The sequence below is a fragment of the Petromyzon marinus genome, chromosome 45, assembly GCF_048934315.1.
Source record: "Petromyzon marinus isolate PM22_M1 ecotype Great Lakes invasive population chromosome 45, UKy_Petmar_22M1.pri1.0, whole genome shotgun sequence".
Classification (NCBI taxonomy): Eukaryota; Metazoa; Chordata; class Hyperoartia; order Petromyzontiformes; family Petromyzontidae; genus Petromyzon; species Petromyzon marinus.
The window spans coordinates 4,409,908-4,430,830 of NC_133711.1; the positions used below are offsets into that span (position 1 = coordinate 4,409,908).

Genomic DNA, 20,923 nt, shown 5'->3' on the forward strand with positions numbered 1-20,923 from the left:
CGTTAACTTTAGTCGAATCTACGAGGGGACATTGCGATTGTTTAGCCTAGGCCTGTAGGCCAGGTCTGACAAATACCTCACGCGATTTTTGTCTTTGCTCTCTCACTTGAAGCTAAATTGTAATTTAAACACAATTACAAGCAACCACGCGAGGTATTTTTGTTTTAACAAACAGAACTGTATTGGATTACAACGCATTGCTAAGAGCACATTGAAAGCAGCATTGCTAAAAAAAAAGTCACTACTCACCTCTCCTTCTGCCCGGGCTTTTTCGTCACGAAAGCCATCGCGTCGAGCCGCCGTGAACGCCAAATTAATAAATAAATAACCCCCCCCTACTTCAAATACTTTAACTCAACAATCTAAACGCTATTAAACACAGGCCTCTCGTTACGATACGAGTTCAGATGCACAGTGCGCTCCCTCGCCCCCATTCAACCGAGCTTTTAGTCCCTACGTTAATTACGAACGGAAACCGGCGCGTGATTTGCATGGGCGCCGATAGTCCACCAATAACCGCCTCACCCCCAACCCGTTCAATCGACGCACGCGTGGATCAATCGACTCATTGAAGCGACTGATAATTAAACGGCAGCAGCGTCTCAACATCGGCAAACCACCGCGAGCAATGGTTGAAGTGACGAGTGGACCGCCCTCATTTTTAATTACGTAGACCGGATAAGCGGGTTCGCCGTGGATGTCGCCGCCTCCTGATTGGGCCCCAGCCGACGGGCCCAGGAACCCCCCCCCCTCACCCGTGCGCCAATGCGGACTAGGAAATTGAGGTTAGCGAGACCCGGCTCAGCTGATCTGCGCGCGCTTCCTTGTGCGGTCAACGTAAACAAGGAAAAGGGAGTTCTAAAGAATTAAAGCTTTCGTGACTGCATAAATTACTCATTGTTTTTTTTCGGTAAAGTCACGTATGTAGGAATACCATGTTTTAATATAATTTTATGGTATTCCTACATACGTGACTTTACCGAATAAAACCAATGAGTAAAAGGAGTTGTGTAGTGCAGTAATCACACACACACCAGCCACCCGATCAACAAGAAACAGAGTTGTGTAGTGCAGTGATCACACACACCAGCCACCCGATCAACAAGAAACAGAGTTGTGTAGTGCAGTGATCACACACACAACAGCCACCCGATCAACAAGAAACAGAGTTGTGTAGTGCAGTGATCACACACCAGCCACCCACTCAACAAGAAACAGAGTTGTGTAGTGCAGTGATTACACACACACCAGCCACCACTCAACAAGAAACAGAGTTGTGTAGTGCAGTGATCACACACACACACATCAGCCACTACTCAACAAGAAACTGAGTTGTGTAGTGCAGTGATCACACACACCAGCCACCACTCAACAAGAAACAGAGTTGTGCAGTGCAGTGATCACACACACACCAGCCACCCCTCAACAAGAAACAGAGTTGTGTAGTGCAGTGATCACACACACACCAGCCACCACTCAACAAGAAACAGAGTTGTGTAGTGCAGTGATCACACACACACCAGCCACCCGATCAACAAGAAACAGAGTTGTGTAGTGCAGTGATCACACACACACCAGCCACCACTCAACAAGAAACAGAGTTGTGTAGTGCAGTAATCACACACACACCAGCCACCACTCAACAAGAAACAGAGTTGTGTAGTGCAGTGATCACACACACACCAGCCACCACTCAACAAGAAACAGAGTTGTGTAGTGCAGTGATCACACACACCAGCCACCACTCAACAAGAAACAGAGTTGTGTAGTGCAGTGATCACACACACACCAGCCACCACTCAACAAGAAACAGAGTTGTGTAGTGCAGTGATCACACACACACCAGCCACCCGATCAACAAGAAACAGAGTTGTGTAGTGCAGTGATCACACACACACCAGCCACCGCTCAACAAGAAACAGAGTTGTGTAGTGCAGTGATCACACACACACCAGCCACCGCTCAACAAGAAACAGAGTTGTGTAGTGCAGTGATCACACACACACCAGCCACCACTCAACAAGAAACAGAGTTGTGTAGTGCAGTGATCACACACACACCAGCCACCCGATCAACAAGAAACGGAGTTCTATATTCTTGTTTTTTTCGGTAAAGTCACGTAGAAGGGAAACAATAAAATAATAAAAATATAAAATAATTAAATCATCACGACGTTTCGACTGCAACACAAGCAATCATCATCAGGTGTGAAAACCACAGCAAGAGAAAATTGAAAAAAGTGGCGGTTTTTTTAATGTTAGCACCACGGAGAGCGATTTGGCAGTTATTCAGATGGACGAGTCCATCTATGTTCGGAAAAGAGGAGGGGGGAGACGAAAATAATGGATGCGGTCTGAAAGCCACCGTAAGCGTGAACAATCAATTAAGACCCGAAATGGTTCATCAAATCCTTCCAATGATTGCTAAGCCAGAATCCATCTCGGTTGAAATTGTCTCAGTGTTTGTATATGTGGATAGCCTCATGAACGATGTCTTAGAGAAGTCAATGTCATGTGAGCCTACTCAATTATAACAGTGATCTGCCACGGCCGAGGTGTTGGTCCTTCCGTGTTTTAGGTCTGCTTTGTGTTCACGGATGACATGTCGTTTGGTTTCTCCAATGTAACTACTACCACAGAGGCAACTTAGTTTGTAGACGCCAGGGTACTGTATGTCCGGAATCACATATTTTACTGACGGAACCAGATCACGGATTTTATGTAATGTGTTGAATCGGACGTTAAAAAAACCGCCACTTTTTTCAAAAATTTCTTGCTGTGGTTTTCACACATGATGATGATTGCTTGTGTTGCAGTCGAAACGTCGTGAGAATTGTATTGTTCTACGTGACTTTACCGAAAGAACCAAGAATATGAATCCCTGCAGTCACGAAAGCTTTAAATCCAAACGGAGTTCTGTAGTGCAGTGGTCACACACACACCAGCCGCCCACTCAACAAGGAAAGGAGTTCAGTAGTGTAGCTGTCACACACCAGCCGCCCGCTACAAACCTCATAATACGCCACATTAATCGTCGTTATTTTCCACAATACAGTTGATTCTCGATTATCCGCGCTCATGACGGGGAGGACGGCGGCGAATAATAAAAAAAAATATGCGGATAAACCAAAAATATAAATTTTCCGCGGGTCTCGGTGCCTTTAACTAACGATCGATGGGTGTGCTCAGTGATAATACCACTTTCCTGCTCCCGTTCAGCAGAAGACTCGGCCCCATTAAGTGGACAGCAGAGCAATGCCAATCAACATCAATCAAACTCTGCCCACTGTTGTAAAGATATGGCAACTTCTGTACTGTGGAGGCGATTACGTGGATTTCGGATTAATCGGAGCAACATTTGTTCGGTTTAAGCACGCAACATTACCAAAAATAGCAACGTATAACTGTTTTTAGATTATTTATTTGGGCTTAGGGGCCGTCCATAAATGACATCACGCGCCTAGGGGGGGGGGGAGAGGGGGTCAGACATTTGTGACGATGTGTGACGAGGGGGGGAGGGGGGGTTTGAGAAATGTGACCTCACATCAAAATGCGCAACTTTAAATAAGTATTAATTAAATATAATTATTATAACAACTCTAATTTTGATTAATTTTCATTATTAACTATTTGATTATTTAAATTTACTAAGGTCACCTTTTGCTTATTCCATGAAGGAGCATTTTGCTTCTCCATGGAAGAATGGAGAAGCATACATTTTGTAAAAAAAAAAAAGTATTGTTATTAAACATTTTTATTCCAATGATTCTACCAGGGCTTTTCATTCTGTGAAATGAATGTGTTTGTTATAATTGTACTCTCCATTTTGCTTCGTTCTACTACAAAGTCTCAAGTATTTTTTAATAGTTATAATTACTTTTAATATTTTATCATTAGAAGAGAATTTCAATATAATATTCTGAACATCTGCAGTTTTAGTTAGACGTTTAATATTTTCAAGTGAATTTTATGCAAAATTTCAGCTTTCCAACGCCTCCTCTTAAATAAATGTTTTCTCCTACAACATCAGAGTGCAGCGCCACATTAAATACGCACTACAATGACAATAGTTTAAAGTTATTTGAAGCATGTTTTATTTTCAAAATGGAAATATGGTTTTGGGGGGGGAGGGGGTCAGAGCTTTGTGACGTAATGTTTGAGGGGGGTCTGACTTTTTGTGACGCCGTGTGACGAGGGGGGCAGGGGGAGTCAGAAATCAGCCAAAATCGCGTGACGACATTTATGGACGGCCCCTTAAATCGCTTAATAACCATTGCTACAGTTTACATTCTAGACTAGCACTACACTCACCAAACTTAATAACCAGGCTACATATTCTTAGCTCTTTCGGTAAAGTCACGTTGAAGGGAAACAATAAAATAATAAAATATATATAAAACATTAAAAATTCTCACGACGTTTCGACCATAACACAAACGGTCGTCATCAGGTGTGTCGGTTTTCATTAGTTAATTTATTTATTATTTTATAAATAAATACACCGTTTAAAATTTTACTTTTTTATTTAAACGGTTTATTTATTTATAAATAAATACACCGTTTAAAAATATTTTATAAATATTTAAATATTTCATAAATAAATACACCGTTTAAAATTAATGCAAACCGACATACCTGATGACGACCGTTTGTGTTATGGTCGAAACGTCGTGAGAATTTTTATTGTTTTATATATATTTTATTGTTTCCCTTCAACGTGACTTTACCGAAAGAGCTAAGAATATGAATTACTGCTGTCACGAAAGCTTTAAATCAAAATGTAACCAGGCTACAGTCTACATTATAGATTGCCAGTGCACCCACTCCGATTAAGAACCAGGCTACAGCCTACATTATTGGTTTTTGATTTTTTGTTATCTTTCTTTTTTATTATTTTTCTATCTACGTGACTTTCGCGAAAGAACCAAAGAGTATGAATATATAAATTTGTCGTTAAACCCGCCACCATCCGACACAGCCAATTAGTAAGGTTTGTCACGTAAACAGAACATGCCAATTCTGGCTGTCGCCTGATGAAGCTAGTTGTAATTACTGGCGAAACGTCGTACTCAGATTGTAAATGTTGTGGCTTGGCTCTCCAACACCCCAGTGTGCTGTATGAATAACGAGTTGGCATGTTCTGTTTACGTCACAAACCTTATAAATTTGCTGTGTCGGGTGGTGGCGGGTTTAACGACACATTTATTTACGCGATTTAACCCCCAAAAAAACCTGTATTATGGATGATATTGGTCGCGAAAGCCTACGTGTTAAAAATCCATGAGTTAGTAATTTATTCTTGATTTGAAGCTTTCGTGACTGCAGGAATCCATACTCTTTGGTTTTTTCGGTAAAGTCATGTAGGTATAAAATAAAAGTACATAACGACGTTTCGGGTGCAACACAAGCATCCATCATCAGGTGGGAAAGTATGGTCTGCTGCTGAGGCAGACTGTTTTAAAAGGTTTAGTAATTTATGTCAAAATCTCAGGCGCGCTGTTCATCTGCAAATCCGATAAACCGCACGCGGATAATCGAGAGTCGACTGTGCTTGCAATAATTTTGGATGATTGTTTAAAATTATGCTTGTTTATAAATATACGTTTAGATTATTTTGCTGCTATACATTTCCACATGATGAGCCACTTCGTTGAGCTATGATTTGTGGTCAGGAAAAAATAAGTTTATAGCTCAGTGGACTTTACCTGGTAAGGTAAAAAAAAGCAGTTTAGTTATAATAATAGGGTTTTTCCCCTTTTTCTGGCAACAAAACTGAAACCTTTTTACAAGGATTCATGTCTGCATTAACCACAATACCTGCAGTCAAAATGCAAACAAAAACATACTATGATCATATATGATGCATTGTCCTTGAAACTGATTGGTCCACACCAAGGGACGGCTTTCTTTTGAGCCTCGACCCAATTGGTGCTCAACCAGATGACGCCAAAAGGCGTTTAGTTGTATTCGTCTACAATTTTTCAAGTGATTTGTTTACCTTTCCTATACTTTGCACTCCGATCGTGTTTTGTATTGTTTGTTATTGTAACGTTCTAATCAACCTCTACTAGACATCTGTGAAAAAGAGCTTTATAGCTCATCGTATTCCTCCAGTATAAATTAATATTCTGATTCTGAGTCTCATCACTCTTCTTAAAGAAGGCCCTGGTCAATAAAAACGTTTGTCCAACGTCTCGTTTGTTTACTGGAGTGCAGAGTTTGTGTATTAGCGAGCCTATTGCCTTTATTTTTCAATTGAGGGGCCGTCCATGAATGACGTCACGCACCTAGCGGGGGGGGGGGGGGTGTCAGACATTTGTGACGATGTGTGACGAGGGGGGGGGGTGAGAAATGTGACGTCACATTAAAATGCGCAACTTTAAATAAATATAGACAACACGTTCTACTTAACTAAATAGACTTTTTTAATAAATGTTTTTTCCTACAACATCAGAGTGCAGCGCCACATTAAATACCCACTACAATGGCAATAGTTTAAAGAGATTTGAAGTTTGTGGTTTTTTTTGGGGGGGGGGGGGTGGACAGAGCTTTGTGACGTCATATTTGAAGGGGGGTCTGACTTTTTGTGACGCCGTGTGACGAGGGGGGGGGGAGTCAAAAATCGTCCAAAATCGCGTGACGTCATTTATGGACGGCCCCTATGGCATTTTGTTGAGCTATCATTTGTGGCCAGGTCGCTTTTGAAAAAATAAGTTAATACCTCGGTGGGCTTTGCCTGGTAGGATGGGGATGGTTTCGTTGAATTTGTGTTTGGGTGTTTTGTTTACCTTTCTTCTACTTTGCACTACTGCTATCGTGTTGTTGTACTGTTTGTTGTTGTAACGTTCTGACCACCGTGTGTGAAAAAAGAGCTGTGTACAGTGAGGGGAAAACGTATTTGATCCCCTGCTGATTTTTGTACGTTTGCCCACTGACAAAGAAATGATCAGTCTATAATTTTAATGGTAGGTTTATTTGAACAGTGAGAGACAGAATAACAACAAAGTCCAGAAAAACGCATGTCAACCCCTCATCAGTACCTTATGACAGACCAATTCAGACCTTATTGGTAACCCCGTACCTTTATAAATCTCAACGTTCACCCTACAAGGTCCCATCACAAGGGAGAAACATAAACAAATATACATTTTAGATAGATTGTAAATGTTGTGGATTCGCTCTCCAAAACACCGGTACTAGTAACGAATTGGCATGTTCTGTTTACGTGACAAATCTTACGAATTTAGCTGTGTCGGGTGGTGGTGGGCTTAACGACACATTTCCGCGATCTAACCCCAAAAACCTGTATTATAAATACATTTTTTTCCCCGTATTGAAACGGTTGTACGTTGTATGGACCTGAAAACTTAATTTCCCTGTACAAGAATACGGGTTTAAACCGCGTGGGTTGACAGCTATTAGTCTAAATACATCTTCTGATTCTGATGTATTATGACGTAATCGTGCGTGTTGACGTCGGCGCGTTACGCCTCCGTGAAGTTGCCACGCGTTGACGTACCGGGTTGTCTACGTCATCACGTAACCCGTTGCCTACACGACGGTTGCCGTGACGACGCGCGTCGGCGTCCCGTCTCCAAAATAAAACTAGCGACAGGCCCACATCCCACCCCCGCCCCCGTGTGTTCACGAGACGCTTAGATGGCACGGTTGTTACGTTCGTACATTTCTTAACGCTTTTACGACAATGGCAGAGAGCAAGCGAGCGAGCAGCGCCGGCTACGAAGTGTTCAGGCTACGCGAGACGGTGGCGCGGTTGAATCGCGAGCTGATTGCTCTGAGGGCCGCGGTACACTTTGGACAGGAGCAGCTGGGATGCCTCACGGGCCTCGTTAAAAGGTGAAGAAATAACCCAGGTTTCATAAAACTCATCGTTTTTTTTTAAATATATATGCATATTGTGTTGGTATTCTGACGGGAAGAGGAGCGGATGGGCGATTTGAGCGGTCCTAAGGCGCATATGGTTACCATGGAAACTCGCGCAGCGTCACGTTGCGTAGCAACGGAGGGATCGTCATCATCGTCAGCATGATCTGCCATGGTCAATCTACTGCTGCATGAAGGCCTGTTCCAAGCCGCCGTAATATAACAGCGCGGTTAGCAAGGCAAATGTCCCCCCTGTAGCCTTAGCAGACTGTTGGGGCAAGTGCTGTTAGCGAGCACCTACGATGGCTGGAACGGCACACGAGGGGGTGGGTGGCCAGCACCACGCCCGGACGCCTTTGTCTCCCCAAAAGCGATGTTTACGCACCGCACCAGGTACACATTTGAGGAGGAGTCGACCTAGGGGAGGCCCGGGACCGGTACAGATAATCGTCACCGTGAGCGAGAATCCAACTCGGGTGGCCGGGTTCGTAGCGCAGCGCGCTGACCGCTACACTGCCGCTCCCCTAGCAGCTAGCACCTACCTACACGCAAATCTGATTTCACCGCCACATCTCCACTTCACCACAGGGTTTGTGACAATGTCACTGTGTTGAGTTCAATTGTATGGAATTACATTTCATGTACGTGACATCACTGGAGTTATATATTAATATATCTATGGCCACGCTCAAGGTGTCAACAGATCGCACGGCACACGCTCGGCTTCTTTTCCACAATTATGTATGGAAGAAAAGAAACAATTACAAAATGCCCTATGAAATAAAGTATTGCAAAACACAGGTAAGGCACCGTGACTGAAAAGTGATCGCAGACTTTCATTGACATGTCGTGTTTTGCATTGAAGTTACTGCTGAGTACAGATGAGACATTACTCCGCTTTCTGACCACTTACTCCTTATACAAGTCAGTTGCCCGGACCACCAAGATATCACAATGTCAGCCAGTCATATTACAATGTAATTGTGTGCCTTGAGGGTTCTAAACGCGTCTGTCTTGGCATGGGTTATGCTAAATTGAATCTTCTGTCTGTGTTGGGTGCTGCAAAGGTTACAGTTTGACAGTGATTCATTTGTTGGCGGCGAATGGAAATGAATTAATCCAGAGATTTGGACCATCCTTCTGGTGAAGTTAAATGTGAACACTTACATTTTAAATATTGAAATTCATCAATCTGTTTTGGACCTGAATCTGAAAGATGAATTTCAATCTCTGAAAGATGGATGAAGGGTTCCTTTGCACCTCGTAAATTCCTTAAAAATATAGTGAACATTCTCACCAACATGCCCGCTCTTTAGATGATCTGTACGTATGTTTAACTTCTTTCGCACGGTACGTAGCCAACCATGCTAATCGGAACTGCGGGGAAAGGACACTAAACACAAAAAGCAAATCTAAACAAATGATTTTTCAATCGAGATTTAAAGTGCATAGCTCCAGTGACTTCTTGATATCGGAAGGAAGAGCGTTCCAGACGGCCACAGAAGCGCATCTGAAAGCGCACGATGCAGTGACCGTCTTTGTCCGATGGTTCGACCTCACAACAATGTAATTATTCAACTGAAGGATGCAAGACAGGGTTGCATTTGTATGAACGTTTGCATACTTATGAAGTGAGTTCAACTGAGTCGCAGACGCTCTTCTTGGAGGCAACACATTTATTATACCAGCACACGGGGTTAACAAGCTAACAACCTATGGTGGTGGACCACCAGGCTAACTGCGCTAATTACTCTGTAACTAGCTACAATGGACCAGACCACAGCATGGGTCCGGGTCCACGTGTTAGTGACGCTTCAGGATGTATAACTTAGAACGTGTAGATTCTTCAGGATGAGCAACAGCAGCCGGTCCCTGTCAGGGACCCAGCTTATATCCTCCGTGGCAGGGCTGGCTCCGCCCTTAGCCACGACCACCTTCTCGAACCCTCGAGCAGGATCTCGACCCTGACACGTGACCACCCCTAACCCCCACCTGGGGCCCCTGTGTAGACTTTACCGGTCATGTGTCGTCTAGTGTCAACCAGAGTGCCATGGCCTATAGTAACCCCATTCCCTTGGCCGACACCCTCACACCCCATCCTGTAGGGGTCGGCACTGCACGCCGAGCGTGGTGCCACTCAGCGCTATCATTCATCGCACGCCGTGCCTCTCTAGGGCCGGCAGTAAACAGTGATGTCCGCGATGTCACTACACTTACACAAACACTGAAATCATTGTCAAGGAACTACCTGAAGAATATCACCCTCCATGACCTGACGGTGCACAGTTCATCATGCTCTTTCAACTTCTCCTGCATGCTGCTCCTTCACGCACCCAATGTGATAGAGAACGGCACCGCAAAAAAAAAAATTCACAACACTTCATAAATGGCCTTTTTAGCCTTTGCACCAGAGGGTTCTCGGTTTCAAAGGACCCATCTCGGCAAGCTGGCACTGCCTGGTCAAGGTACGTGCGGCCCTCTGGCAGAGCCGCTTGCCGAGCCCCATTGTGTCACCACGGTCTACGCACTGCTTCCTACGTGCACGCCGTGAGCGCTACCGTTCATTTTGCTCCTTAAATAATTCCGGGGGGGGGGGGGGAAACGGATGTTGGAAAGTGTTATAAAATGTATGCATATATACGAATTTCCTTATTTATTTTTAGATCTGGAATTTAGCAAAATAACGTGCAATGGCAAGTTTATATTATAGGGTTTTTTTGTTGTTTATATTATAAGGTTTTTTTGTTTGTTTATATTATAGGGGTTTTTTTGTGTGTGCGGCGTAGCGAGAAACTGGTTTAACCATGAGCAGCTGCCCTGACTTGGAACTCAGATATCAGCTCTGCAAGCTCATCGCTCTGACCTTTGAGTCACCGGGTTACTTCGATCTCACAACGCTTGATGTTATATTCTTTAAGCTTACTCAATAGCATGACAACTTTAACTATTCGGTCATGGATTTGCACATTCAAGTGCACTCTCCTTGTTCGGACTTTGCTGTTGAGTCTGAAATTTACATTGATATCTTTTACTGAATTAATATCTCTACATTTTTCCTGTTTCAGTAATCTTAGTTTCTTAAAAGTGGTATGCTAAGTGGATCCATGCAGGACATAAGTACACACCCAACGTTCGTATGATCATAGAAGATAACTTATCGGTTAATTCTTGCAGGTAGGGTATATAAAGTATACAATTAATCTGGGTGTACCTGCAGTGTCAATTTGTGAGTAGCTCATATGTCACAGGGGATTCCAATGACAACCGGCATTGGGTGCTGATTAATTTACAGTGTTCCATGTTAGGCATATGAAAATTACATTTAAATGCGAAATTTTAATGAGAATATTTCAAGCGCTGGAAGGGAGAGTGATACTTTCAGCTTATGTGTTGATTTATTGGAAATGGCAAGGAATTATAAAGCAGCCGCAAAATGTAATGGGATAACTGCATTTCAGAAGTATTAAATATGTGTTTCTGGAAGCAGTGGTTATAATTTATGGGGTTAGGCCCCAATTTGCTTGCATGAGTAACACTTCTTTCATGGCGAGAGTTGAAATCTTAACTCCACCAAGTTCCAATGTTTGAGACATTGTATCATATGAATGTATGTTGAACTTCTTTTGCACTGTATGTCGTCAACCGTGCTAAGCAGAGGTGCGGGGGAAGCACAACAAACTAAACACAAAAATCAGTTCTCAAGAAATGAGTTTTCAATTTAGATTTAAAAGTGCCTAGCTCCAGTGGCTTCCTAATATCGGAAGGAAAAGCATTCCATACGGCCGCAGAAGCGCATCTGAAGTGCATGATGCAGTGCCTGTCTTTGTTTCATGGTAAGCCAAAAAGTTTGATGGTTGGCACCTTGAGAGACCACCAATATAATGCCACTAGGACACAACCTCAACATCCTCATGTTGCGTTACAACGATCATTGGGCTGCAACCAGCCCATTCACTAACTGGTGAAGTGACCTTGGCCTGGATTCCCGTGGCAAGCCATACCAGCCCAAGCCAATTCTCACCTGGCCATGTAGCCACTTCTTATGGGCCACGTGGCTCGCTTTGCTAAGGAAGGTGGCCAATTTCATCTGGGCTGAATTTCCACTCTTGAATTTTTTTTGTGAAATCACAATTGCTCAGCACAGGCCCAAAGGTCCAAACTGCTAGGCGGCCAGCAAGTAACGGCGCTATTGTAGGTGTGTAAGATAGTGTGTTGAATTGAGCAAAGTAATACAAACTTTAGTGAATACACGAGATGATGGGAGGGGATTCCAAAGTCTAGCAAGTTCAAGGAAATATGATAAGTAGTAAGATAAGTGTTTAGTGGTTGAACGTCGTATGAATGAGACGAAACGATCAGGCTGGGTAGTCCGTGTCCTTGACATCAGAGAGACACGTGTTCAGTAACTTCTCTCATTTACGTCAATTTCAGGGCTGTGTGTTTTTTGTAAGAATATTGTGGAAAATGACGTACTTGCTATTTTTTTCTTTGAATACCATAACCTAGCTCAATCAACCATGGCACGGACGGGGGTGAAGGGGTCAAGCCCGTGGAGCTTCAGAGTAATTTAAGTGTTGGAAACAAAAAAATAAGCCATGCTAAACCAAGAACTGTCGAGCACAGCTCAGGTGTGACGTCTGGTCTCCATGGAAACCTCGCATGAAACTGATTGGACTAACCTGACACGTTAGTCACGTGCAACCAGTCGAGTATTTAACAACAACAAAAAGACCACCTGTTAAATATCATACTCTTACAAACATCACTTTTGGCGTCATCAGAATAAGACGGTATTTAAACTGTAGGAATCCAATGAACAACGAAGCATTTTTTTTGCAAAGATGTCCCAGGTCAGCGAGTTACAACAACAAACGATACAAACAACGAGAGGAGTTCAACGTAGAGAAAAGGTAAGAAAGTCACAATAAATAAATTAATGTAAATAAAGCATAGAAGTACAAATTGCATAAGGACATAAATTCATGCCGATTTGTCAACAGCAAACGCAGCTGGGGCAAGGCAGTCGAAACGTGAGAATTTTATTGTTTTATATTTTTATTATTTTATTGTTTCCCTTATACGTGACTTTACCGAAATAACCAAGGATATATATACACAGTAGTCCCTCAATTAAATTGCACATTAATATGAAACTATCGATACCACACGTGTGAGGATCAAAGTTACATATTAAAAGGCACCAGTAAGCACAAGGCACCACGTATTTTGTGCACAGCAAGTCACGGTATTTGAGGAACCATGGATATCCTGGTTTGATTCATTAAAAAAAATATATTTATAAAAAGGGGAAGACAAATGATGTACGCTGCACAGTAAGGACAACCTTGTAAGTGATGTGCATGCCGATATCCAAATCGGCTCGCGAAAGTACAATTGCTTAATCTGTGTTGCAAGGATTTGCGGTCTTCTGGGAATACGTTTAGAGTGGTAACAAGAGGTTGGAAGTAGAGCGGCTACTGTAAGTCGATAATTCCGCTTTTGCCACAATTTAACTTCACAACGCTCTTTCCAGCTGTGTGCACGTTCCCTCGTGGTCCATAACCCCAACAGCTTGTCCGTGTGGAGGTGTCTGCTTGAAAAGTGGAGTTGACGACTACTCAGCGATCCTTTTGTCGCCAACAATTCATTGGTGATTGTTTCGAATGCTTCTACCGTTCATTGGTGATTGTTTCGAATGCTTCTACCGTTTGCTGTTGAAAATCACTCAAGCTTTGTAGTTAAAAAAAAATTAGGACACTACTGTATCGTTTATGAGGAATATGTTGCAAACATTTCAATCTTGCAGTTTAAACTGCGGTATAATAACAGTTTACAGTATAATGGATAATACCTGCAATATTCTCAGACATCAAACGTGTGGGATGCGTGTCATAAAAGCATTGCATGCAATTAACTCGCATCGTGACTTTCGTAATGTGTAAATCTCATCATTCTGACGTCAGCAAATTGAATTCAGAAGGAAATACATTTTAGGAAGTACCTTTACTGTTTTTGCACAGACATCTGCCAGAAGGTTACTACATGGTGCCACCAATATGGCTAAAACGGCTGATTTTACAAGGGAACACAAATGGAATTCATTTCAGTTCATGTTATGGTAGTATTGAAATTATGTGCTGCAGATTTTTTTTAACAACTGTCTTGAAATGACAAGGAAGATCGGATGTTGACTGCAATATTGATTTTACAGGGCTTGGACCGGTGACGCTGCAGCTGCAGTTCACGTTGCAAACATAGTTGGTAATGCACAGCACCAAAACACCACTTCAATCAAACGCCTCTCCAAGTATCGACCCAACTCAATTGTTCACAAAAAAAACACCAATGCATACACGATTTTAAAGCAAGAAGAAGATAATAATTCGCACATTTTCAATTATCGATAAAATTTTACGATAAACCTGTATTGGCGAACATCACAAAATGTGACTGCATTGCCTGAAGCACGTAGCATGGTACCACCAGCGAACATGGAACCTGTCAAACATTGACATGCAAAACCTTCCGTTAAAAACAATCAATGAGACTCATTTATACTTTCATGGATCAACAAATGGCATTAAACATTGTTTTGTAGTCTCCGTACTCCTGCCAATGCAATCCAATTCTTTATTTCCGTCACAACTTTTTAAGACAAACTCGTAAACATGTATTTACAGCATCAATAAAGTTCAACAAGTCTGGTATTAAATCTAAGCAACACAACAGGTAATGGTTAAAACCCGCTGTGCACAGCTCATGTGTTAATGATATTTGTCACGTATACTAATGTACACAGTGTTTAATTGTACATGCCTGTCTGTAATGTGTAGCCACTGCTGAATGAAAGCTCAACAATAAAATCGGTACATTTTATTACCAGTTGAAGCGATGCTACTCAATGGAGCAATAACCCCAGCGCCTCCTTGCAATTGTTAATATGCACTAATAATTTTGAGATACTGCTGCATTGGCAGTGGTGCACAAATACAGATAACAAAAAACGCAATGCATTATTCAATAGCGCTGCCTTAAAAGGTAAATTATAAAACGCAGTCACGCATGCTTGCCGGCCCTACCAATTTAATCAGTCGGCTGCCGATTTCTAAACCATTTCACCGCAGACTAATTGTAAAAGCAAACATTAAAGTGATAAGGTTTTAAAATCAGAATGCGGTAAGAAGGGTTCAATCATATTATATGGTTCTTTCGGTAAAGACACGTATATAGAAGAAAAAAGGTGATTAAAAATATCACGATGTTTCGATCGAAACGTGATATTTTTAAGCATAATAAAATTAAGTGATTAAAAATATCACAACGTTTTGATCGGAACGTCGTGATACTTTTAATCACTTTTTTTTCTATCTATGTGACTTTACCGAAAGAACCATAGAATATGAATTCCTGCAGTCACGAAAGTTTTAAGTCAAAATGTAGGGTCCAAGAATCTACAATTTACAAGCCAGTCTACAATCCATAGGGTTGTAGACTGTTATATTAAGAAATACACAGTACTCTCTGAAACATTTAGAACATGCTTTGCAAACTACGACATTCAGTAGTGGCTATGTTATAATACATCTTATTACAATGCAATCAAGGTGTGAGGTCTACTCCACCTGGTTTCGCTTTACATGTAAAATATCAAAAGTAAAATTGATTTTGAAAGGTTACTCTGTGTATTGCTCACAGGAGTGGCTCCACCACGGCTCACTGTGGGCGATTCTGCAGATGGAAGGAAGATTGTCATGGCTCACATCAAGGTGAGTCTTCTGTCAGCAGGGCCAAGCAGTGTTCACATAAGTCCTGGGGCTCCGGTCATCCTCGCAGCAGCAGCATCTAACAAAGACGGTCACCGCATCGCGCGCTTCCAGACACGCTTCTGCGGCCGTCTGGAACGTTCTTCCTCCCGGTATTAGGAAGCTACTGGAGCTATGCACTTTTAGATCACCTCAATTGAAAAATCGTTTCTTTAGAACTGCACGAGTCTGGCAAATACCAGAGTTGGGGTTAGAACATACAAATGCCACACGGAAAGGTGCCCGAGTCGGCAATCAAACTGCAGATGCCCTTCTTGCCGTGAGGCACAAACAAGTGTTACTACTGCACCACTCTGCCACCTCAAAGACCATGTGTGGTGATAATGCATCAGTGGTGGGCTCACACCAGATTAATTATCCTGGGAAGCTGCGTGGGCGGTGTGTGCCCCCATTTGATACAGAAGGCCACTGCCAACGCGTTCTAGTTTCTTAATGAATCATGCAACACAAAAACCCGAGGAATATTTATTGTATCCTCAACCTGGAGCCGCAGTGTCACTGTAATGTCGTGAGAACAACACTACCTGAAAATTCTCACCTGTAAACATAAATTTTCTTCTAAAAATGCATGCTAAATTGACCATGAATTGATTGTTCGTGCATTTGTGTGGACTATGCTTTGCATGTTAACAAGCATAACACTTAGCCCAGCAATGACAAGTCTCAAATATAACCTCACCCTAATCTTTACAAGTCTATTCACTACCCTAACCTACTGATACTAAGCTTATCCATAGCAAAAACACCCCACAACAATGCTATTCCCTTTGCTAACCTCTAACCTAGCAAGCCTCTTACCCTCATTCAAACACACCTAGCCTTAAATCCTAACCATACCCGAGCCAAGCTTCAAGGCCGCCAAGAGGTTCCTGGAGGCCCGGGGCACAATGCCACGTGCGGCCCCCTTATTTCTCCATCTGCAGGCCTACTATGAGGCCCTCTTTTGTGTAAGGCCCGGGATAAATCATTCCTTTTGTCGCAACCCCTTCATTACGTACGTTGAACTTCCTTCGCACCATACGTAGCCACCCGTGCTAATCCGGGCAGTCCTACTGAGTCTGAACCCATAACCACAACGCCAAACCATTTCAAGTCCATAACCGTAATCTCAACATTTATTTAGCCTTCACATATAGCGCTGAATCGTTCCTCATACATTTACACCTTTCTATTCATAATATTCATTCAACATGGTAATACAGTACAGTATAAAACTACGGTATACGAGTACACAGTACTATGCCTCAGACAAAATCACCTGGAATGTACCCAATGTGATCTTCGGAAGCTCAGCAGATTTTAGCCTGCTGTATATTTAATGGATGAGTCACCACTGTGATGCAGAATGGATATTGTAAGTTGTGGGCTACATTGTCGGCAGCAAAGGGCAGTGCAGCAACATCTATTGTCCTGTACTTTTGCGCTCTCACATATGCTCCCTCTTTGGTCATACCACCTTCACGAACTGCACGGCAAGGGGGAGGCCTTCATCTAGCAGTGGATTGACAAAAGGGCTGTGCTACTACAGTTGCATGACTAATCCGGACAATTTGCACGGGAACACTTCTCGTCCGTGTTTGGGAATCTTACATCTCATACTGACACCTTGTGCTTAAAATCGAGTACAGCAATGGTTCTTCAACATTACAATATACATTCGATGCACACCTCTTCTCATACGTCTGGCCAATGTGGAAGAGGAGGCCAAATACATTCTAGCAGTGGATCTCTAGATCTCCTTCTAGTGGAGGCCCTTTCTCCAGGCAGTGGCGTGAGCGAGAAATGGCAGGGCTGCGCCTTTACCTTTTTCAAGCACAGGGGCATGACCACAGGAGATGAGATCAAAAGTAATTCAGTCCATTAAGTTAAATTAACCATGGCGCACTAAAAGCTATGCACATGCTTCAGAGTCTCCTACATCTAACCTGCTCATTACGCCTGTCATACACCTCTAAATTAACTCCCTTTTTAAATGTAATCAAATTTCCTCGTTTTCTTTTGGATGTAGTGTCACAATCCACGATCTCATTGCTTGTTTAACTGATAACGGGGATCGTATACCATATGTTTTATTGTCGCGCATGAAACTTAAACCGAACTTTAGGCTGACTCTGCTTTCGGCTAACACTGAGTGTCTTAGATGTTTCTAGTTACACTAATCGCCTCAACGATAATACATAATAAAACATGTATAACCCGATGTCATACCGCTCTCTGGATGAAGGCCTGCCCATGCTGAATTGGCCGTGAGGGTTGTTTGAACATACTTCACCGCACTGGTCAGTATAGGTTGGTAATGAACGGGGCCAGAACCGGGTTCTAATATCGCTGGCCACTCGCCGTGACCATGGCCAGAAACAGAAACCATATCACAGGGCTCATAGTGCAACGCGGAAACCACTTCGCCATCATTCCAGCCCCTTCCACATTCAACTTCACTGTGTTTGTGAGACCTGTGATTTTGACTGTGTAATGTGAAAATCCTTATGTCATAGCAGGTAATATACTCTGATTAGAAACAAAAGAAAACGTTTAATTTTATACCAATTGATGTGTTGCTTTTCATTTAAAAGTTTAGGGCTTTTTTGTGTTACCAAAGTCCACCAACCTGCGTCCATCCACCTCATGCTTGAACCATTATGACCCAGTTCCCCATTAAGGACTGGCCCAGGTACACGTACTGTAATGTGTATGTTCCAGTATCTCCTGCTAGCACGTGGATCAGAGACGTTGGCAAAGAGAATGTAACATGGAGTTACACTGAGAGAGAGAAAGAGAAACGCAATGGGCAGAGAGCACACACAAGGTAGAGATATTTATAATAACCCAAAAAACATATTCTTGGTTCTTTCGGTAAAGTCACGTAAAAGGGAAATCAAATAATAAAAATAAAACATAATAGAATAGAATTATCACGACGTTTCGGCCACAACGCAAGCAGCCGTCCTCAGGTGAAGAACAGAGCTGTCGGAAAGACAGCGTCCTAATGAACACTGCTAAGCTTGGCAGCGTTTTTTAAGCTGGGTGGGAGGAGGAGAGCGCCTTGACAAAGGAGTTTACATATCAACAGAGGAATTTAGCATGTCGATGACAAATGCGGATATGGGGGTTAGTCACTCCTTGTGGAATGTGTAGGCGGTGGGGGGGTCTCAAAGTCATATTATGCTAGTGTGTTATGTAGGATTAGCAGTAATAAAGGGAGGGAAATTTTAATAATAAAGAACTGCACCAGCCAAACCACCGCGTATCAAGATCGTGCATTATGTGGAGAACAAAAAAGGAGTTTCTAAAGAACTGCAAATACCCTACTACCATACAATAACCCGATGCATAATGTTAGAGCTTATATTGGGCTGCGTATACGATATTATACAATGCAGTTTAGATTGGAAGGTATAATATTGTAATGTATAGTAGTCTAGTTGATAGCATAGTTGTAACGCAACACAGGACAGAGCAGCACATCGTGGCTGTTTCTCTCTCTCTCCCCCCTCCTCCGTTCCGAGCATAGATGGACTCGATTTAAAGCTTTCGTGACTGCAAGGATTAATCTTCTTGGTTCTTTCGGTAAAGTCACGTAGAATGGGAATAAAATAATAAAATAGAATAAGATAATAAAATTCTCACGACGTTTCGGCCACAACACAAGTGGCCTTCTTCAGGTGAAGAGACAGGTCTGTCCAGAAGACAGAGCTTGAATGAACGCTGTCATGCAAGGACCGCGTCTATTAAGCTGTGTGGGCGGAGTTAAAATATGAATTTGCATGTTACCTGCATCACCTCCGGAGAGGACTCGGAGGCAGGGGGCTGGGAACACAGGCAGAGAGGAAACAAGAAAAGGGGCAAGTGCAACAGCCAAGGTGCGCTGTTGTGTCCTGAGTTGCCTTATGACTATGCTGTAAACTGGACTACTATATAATACAATATTATACCTTCCAATCTAAACTACATGGTATAACATCATATCATAGACAAATTCCACCTTTGAATTATACAATGCGTTACTATACACTACCCTATACTTTAGATTACAAACTATTAGACTTGTGATATTACACTATGTCTTATTCTATGAACCCAACTATATACCACACTGATGCATAGTCATTATGCAATTACGATGCTATATATTGCCTTATGAGTTATGTTAAAAAATTACAATGTTATACTATTGATTATTATACTACATGTTATAAACCATACCATTGATCGTGCTGTGAGAAGTATTAAGAGGCAGTGCCAGCGAAAGGGCTGCGGTCTGAAAGTCACCGTAAAATACAATCAATTAAGAACCGAAATGGTTTAAAACATCTTTCCAATGGTTACTCAGCCAGAATCCATCTTCTCGGTTGAAATTGTCTCTGTGCTTGTATATGTGGATGGCCTTATGAACGAAACTCTCATGGTAGCCGGTTGGCTTGCAAAGAACCTCCGTCTTGCATCGTTATTGCATAATGAATATACATCAGTGTGGTATATAGTTGGGTTCATAGAATAAGACAGTGTAATATCACAAGTCTAATAGTTTATAATCTAAAGTTTAGGGTAGTGTAAAGTAACGCATTGTATAATTCAAAGGTGGAATTTGTCTATGACATGATGTTATACCATGTAGTTTAGATTGGAAGGTATAATATTGTATTATATAGTAGTCCAGTTTACAGCATAGTCATAAGGCAACTCAGGACACAACAGCACACCTTCGCTGTTGCACTTGCCCCTTTTCTTGTTTCCTCTCTGCCTGTGTTCCCAGCCCCCTCCCTCCTCCTCTCCGGAGGTGATGCTGGTAACATGCACATTCATATTTTAACTCCGCCCACACAGCTTAATAGACGCGGTCCTTGCATGACAGCGTTCATTCAAGCTCTGTCTTCTGGACAGACCTGTCTCTTCACCTGAAGAAGGCCACTTGTGTTGTGGCCGAAACGTCGTGAGAATTTTATTGTCTTATTTTATTATTTTATTCCCATTCTACGTGACTTTACCGAAAGAACCAAGAAGATTAATCCTTGCAGTCACGAAAGCTTTAAATCGAGTCCATCTATGCTCGGAACGGAGGAAGGGGGAGAGAGAGAGAAACAGCCACGATGTGCTGCTCTGTCCTGTGTTGCGTTACAACTATGCTATAAACTAGACTACTATACATTACAATATTACACCTTCCAATCTAAACTACATTGTATAATATCGTATACACAGCCCAATATAAGCTCTAAC

The 20,923-nt window shown here is 42.4% G+C and overlaps 2 protein-coding genes and 1 long non-coding RNA gene across 4 annotated transcripts in view; 2 read left to right on the forward strand and 1 right to left on the reverse strand.

Moving 5' to 3' along the window:
• NSMAF (neutral sphingomyelinase activation associated factor) overlaps positions 1-650 on the reverse strand; it is a 61,588-nt gene extending 60,938 nt beyond the window's left edge. For both annotated transcript variants that reach the window (XM_032971050.2, XM_076074045.1), the window contains exon 1: positions 250-650. In XM_032971050.2, coding sequence (XP_032826941.2) covers positions 250-287 — 38 coding nt within the window. In that variant the 5' untranslated portion in view covers positions 288-650. The remainder of the gene's footprint in view (positions 1-249) is intronic.
• The window catches only part of LOC142930910 (uncharacterized), a 559,094-nt gene that overhangs the window by 436,857 nt on the left and 101,314 nt on the right, over positions 1-20,923 (forward strand). The window lies entirely within an intron of this gene.
• Positions 6,781-20,923, forward strand: part of LOC116952070 (uncharacterized) — a 73,212-nt gene continuing 59,069 nt past the window's right edge. The window contains exons 1-3 of the mRNA XM_032971099.2: positions 6,781-7,856; positions 14,095-14,144; positions 15,579-15,649. Coding sequence (XP_032826990.2) covers positions 7,705-7,856; positions 14,095-14,144; positions 15,579-15,649 — 273 coding nt within the window. The 5' untranslated portion in view covers positions 6,781-7,704. The remainder of the gene's footprint in view (positions 7,857-14,094; positions 14,145-15,578; positions 15,650-20,923) is intronic.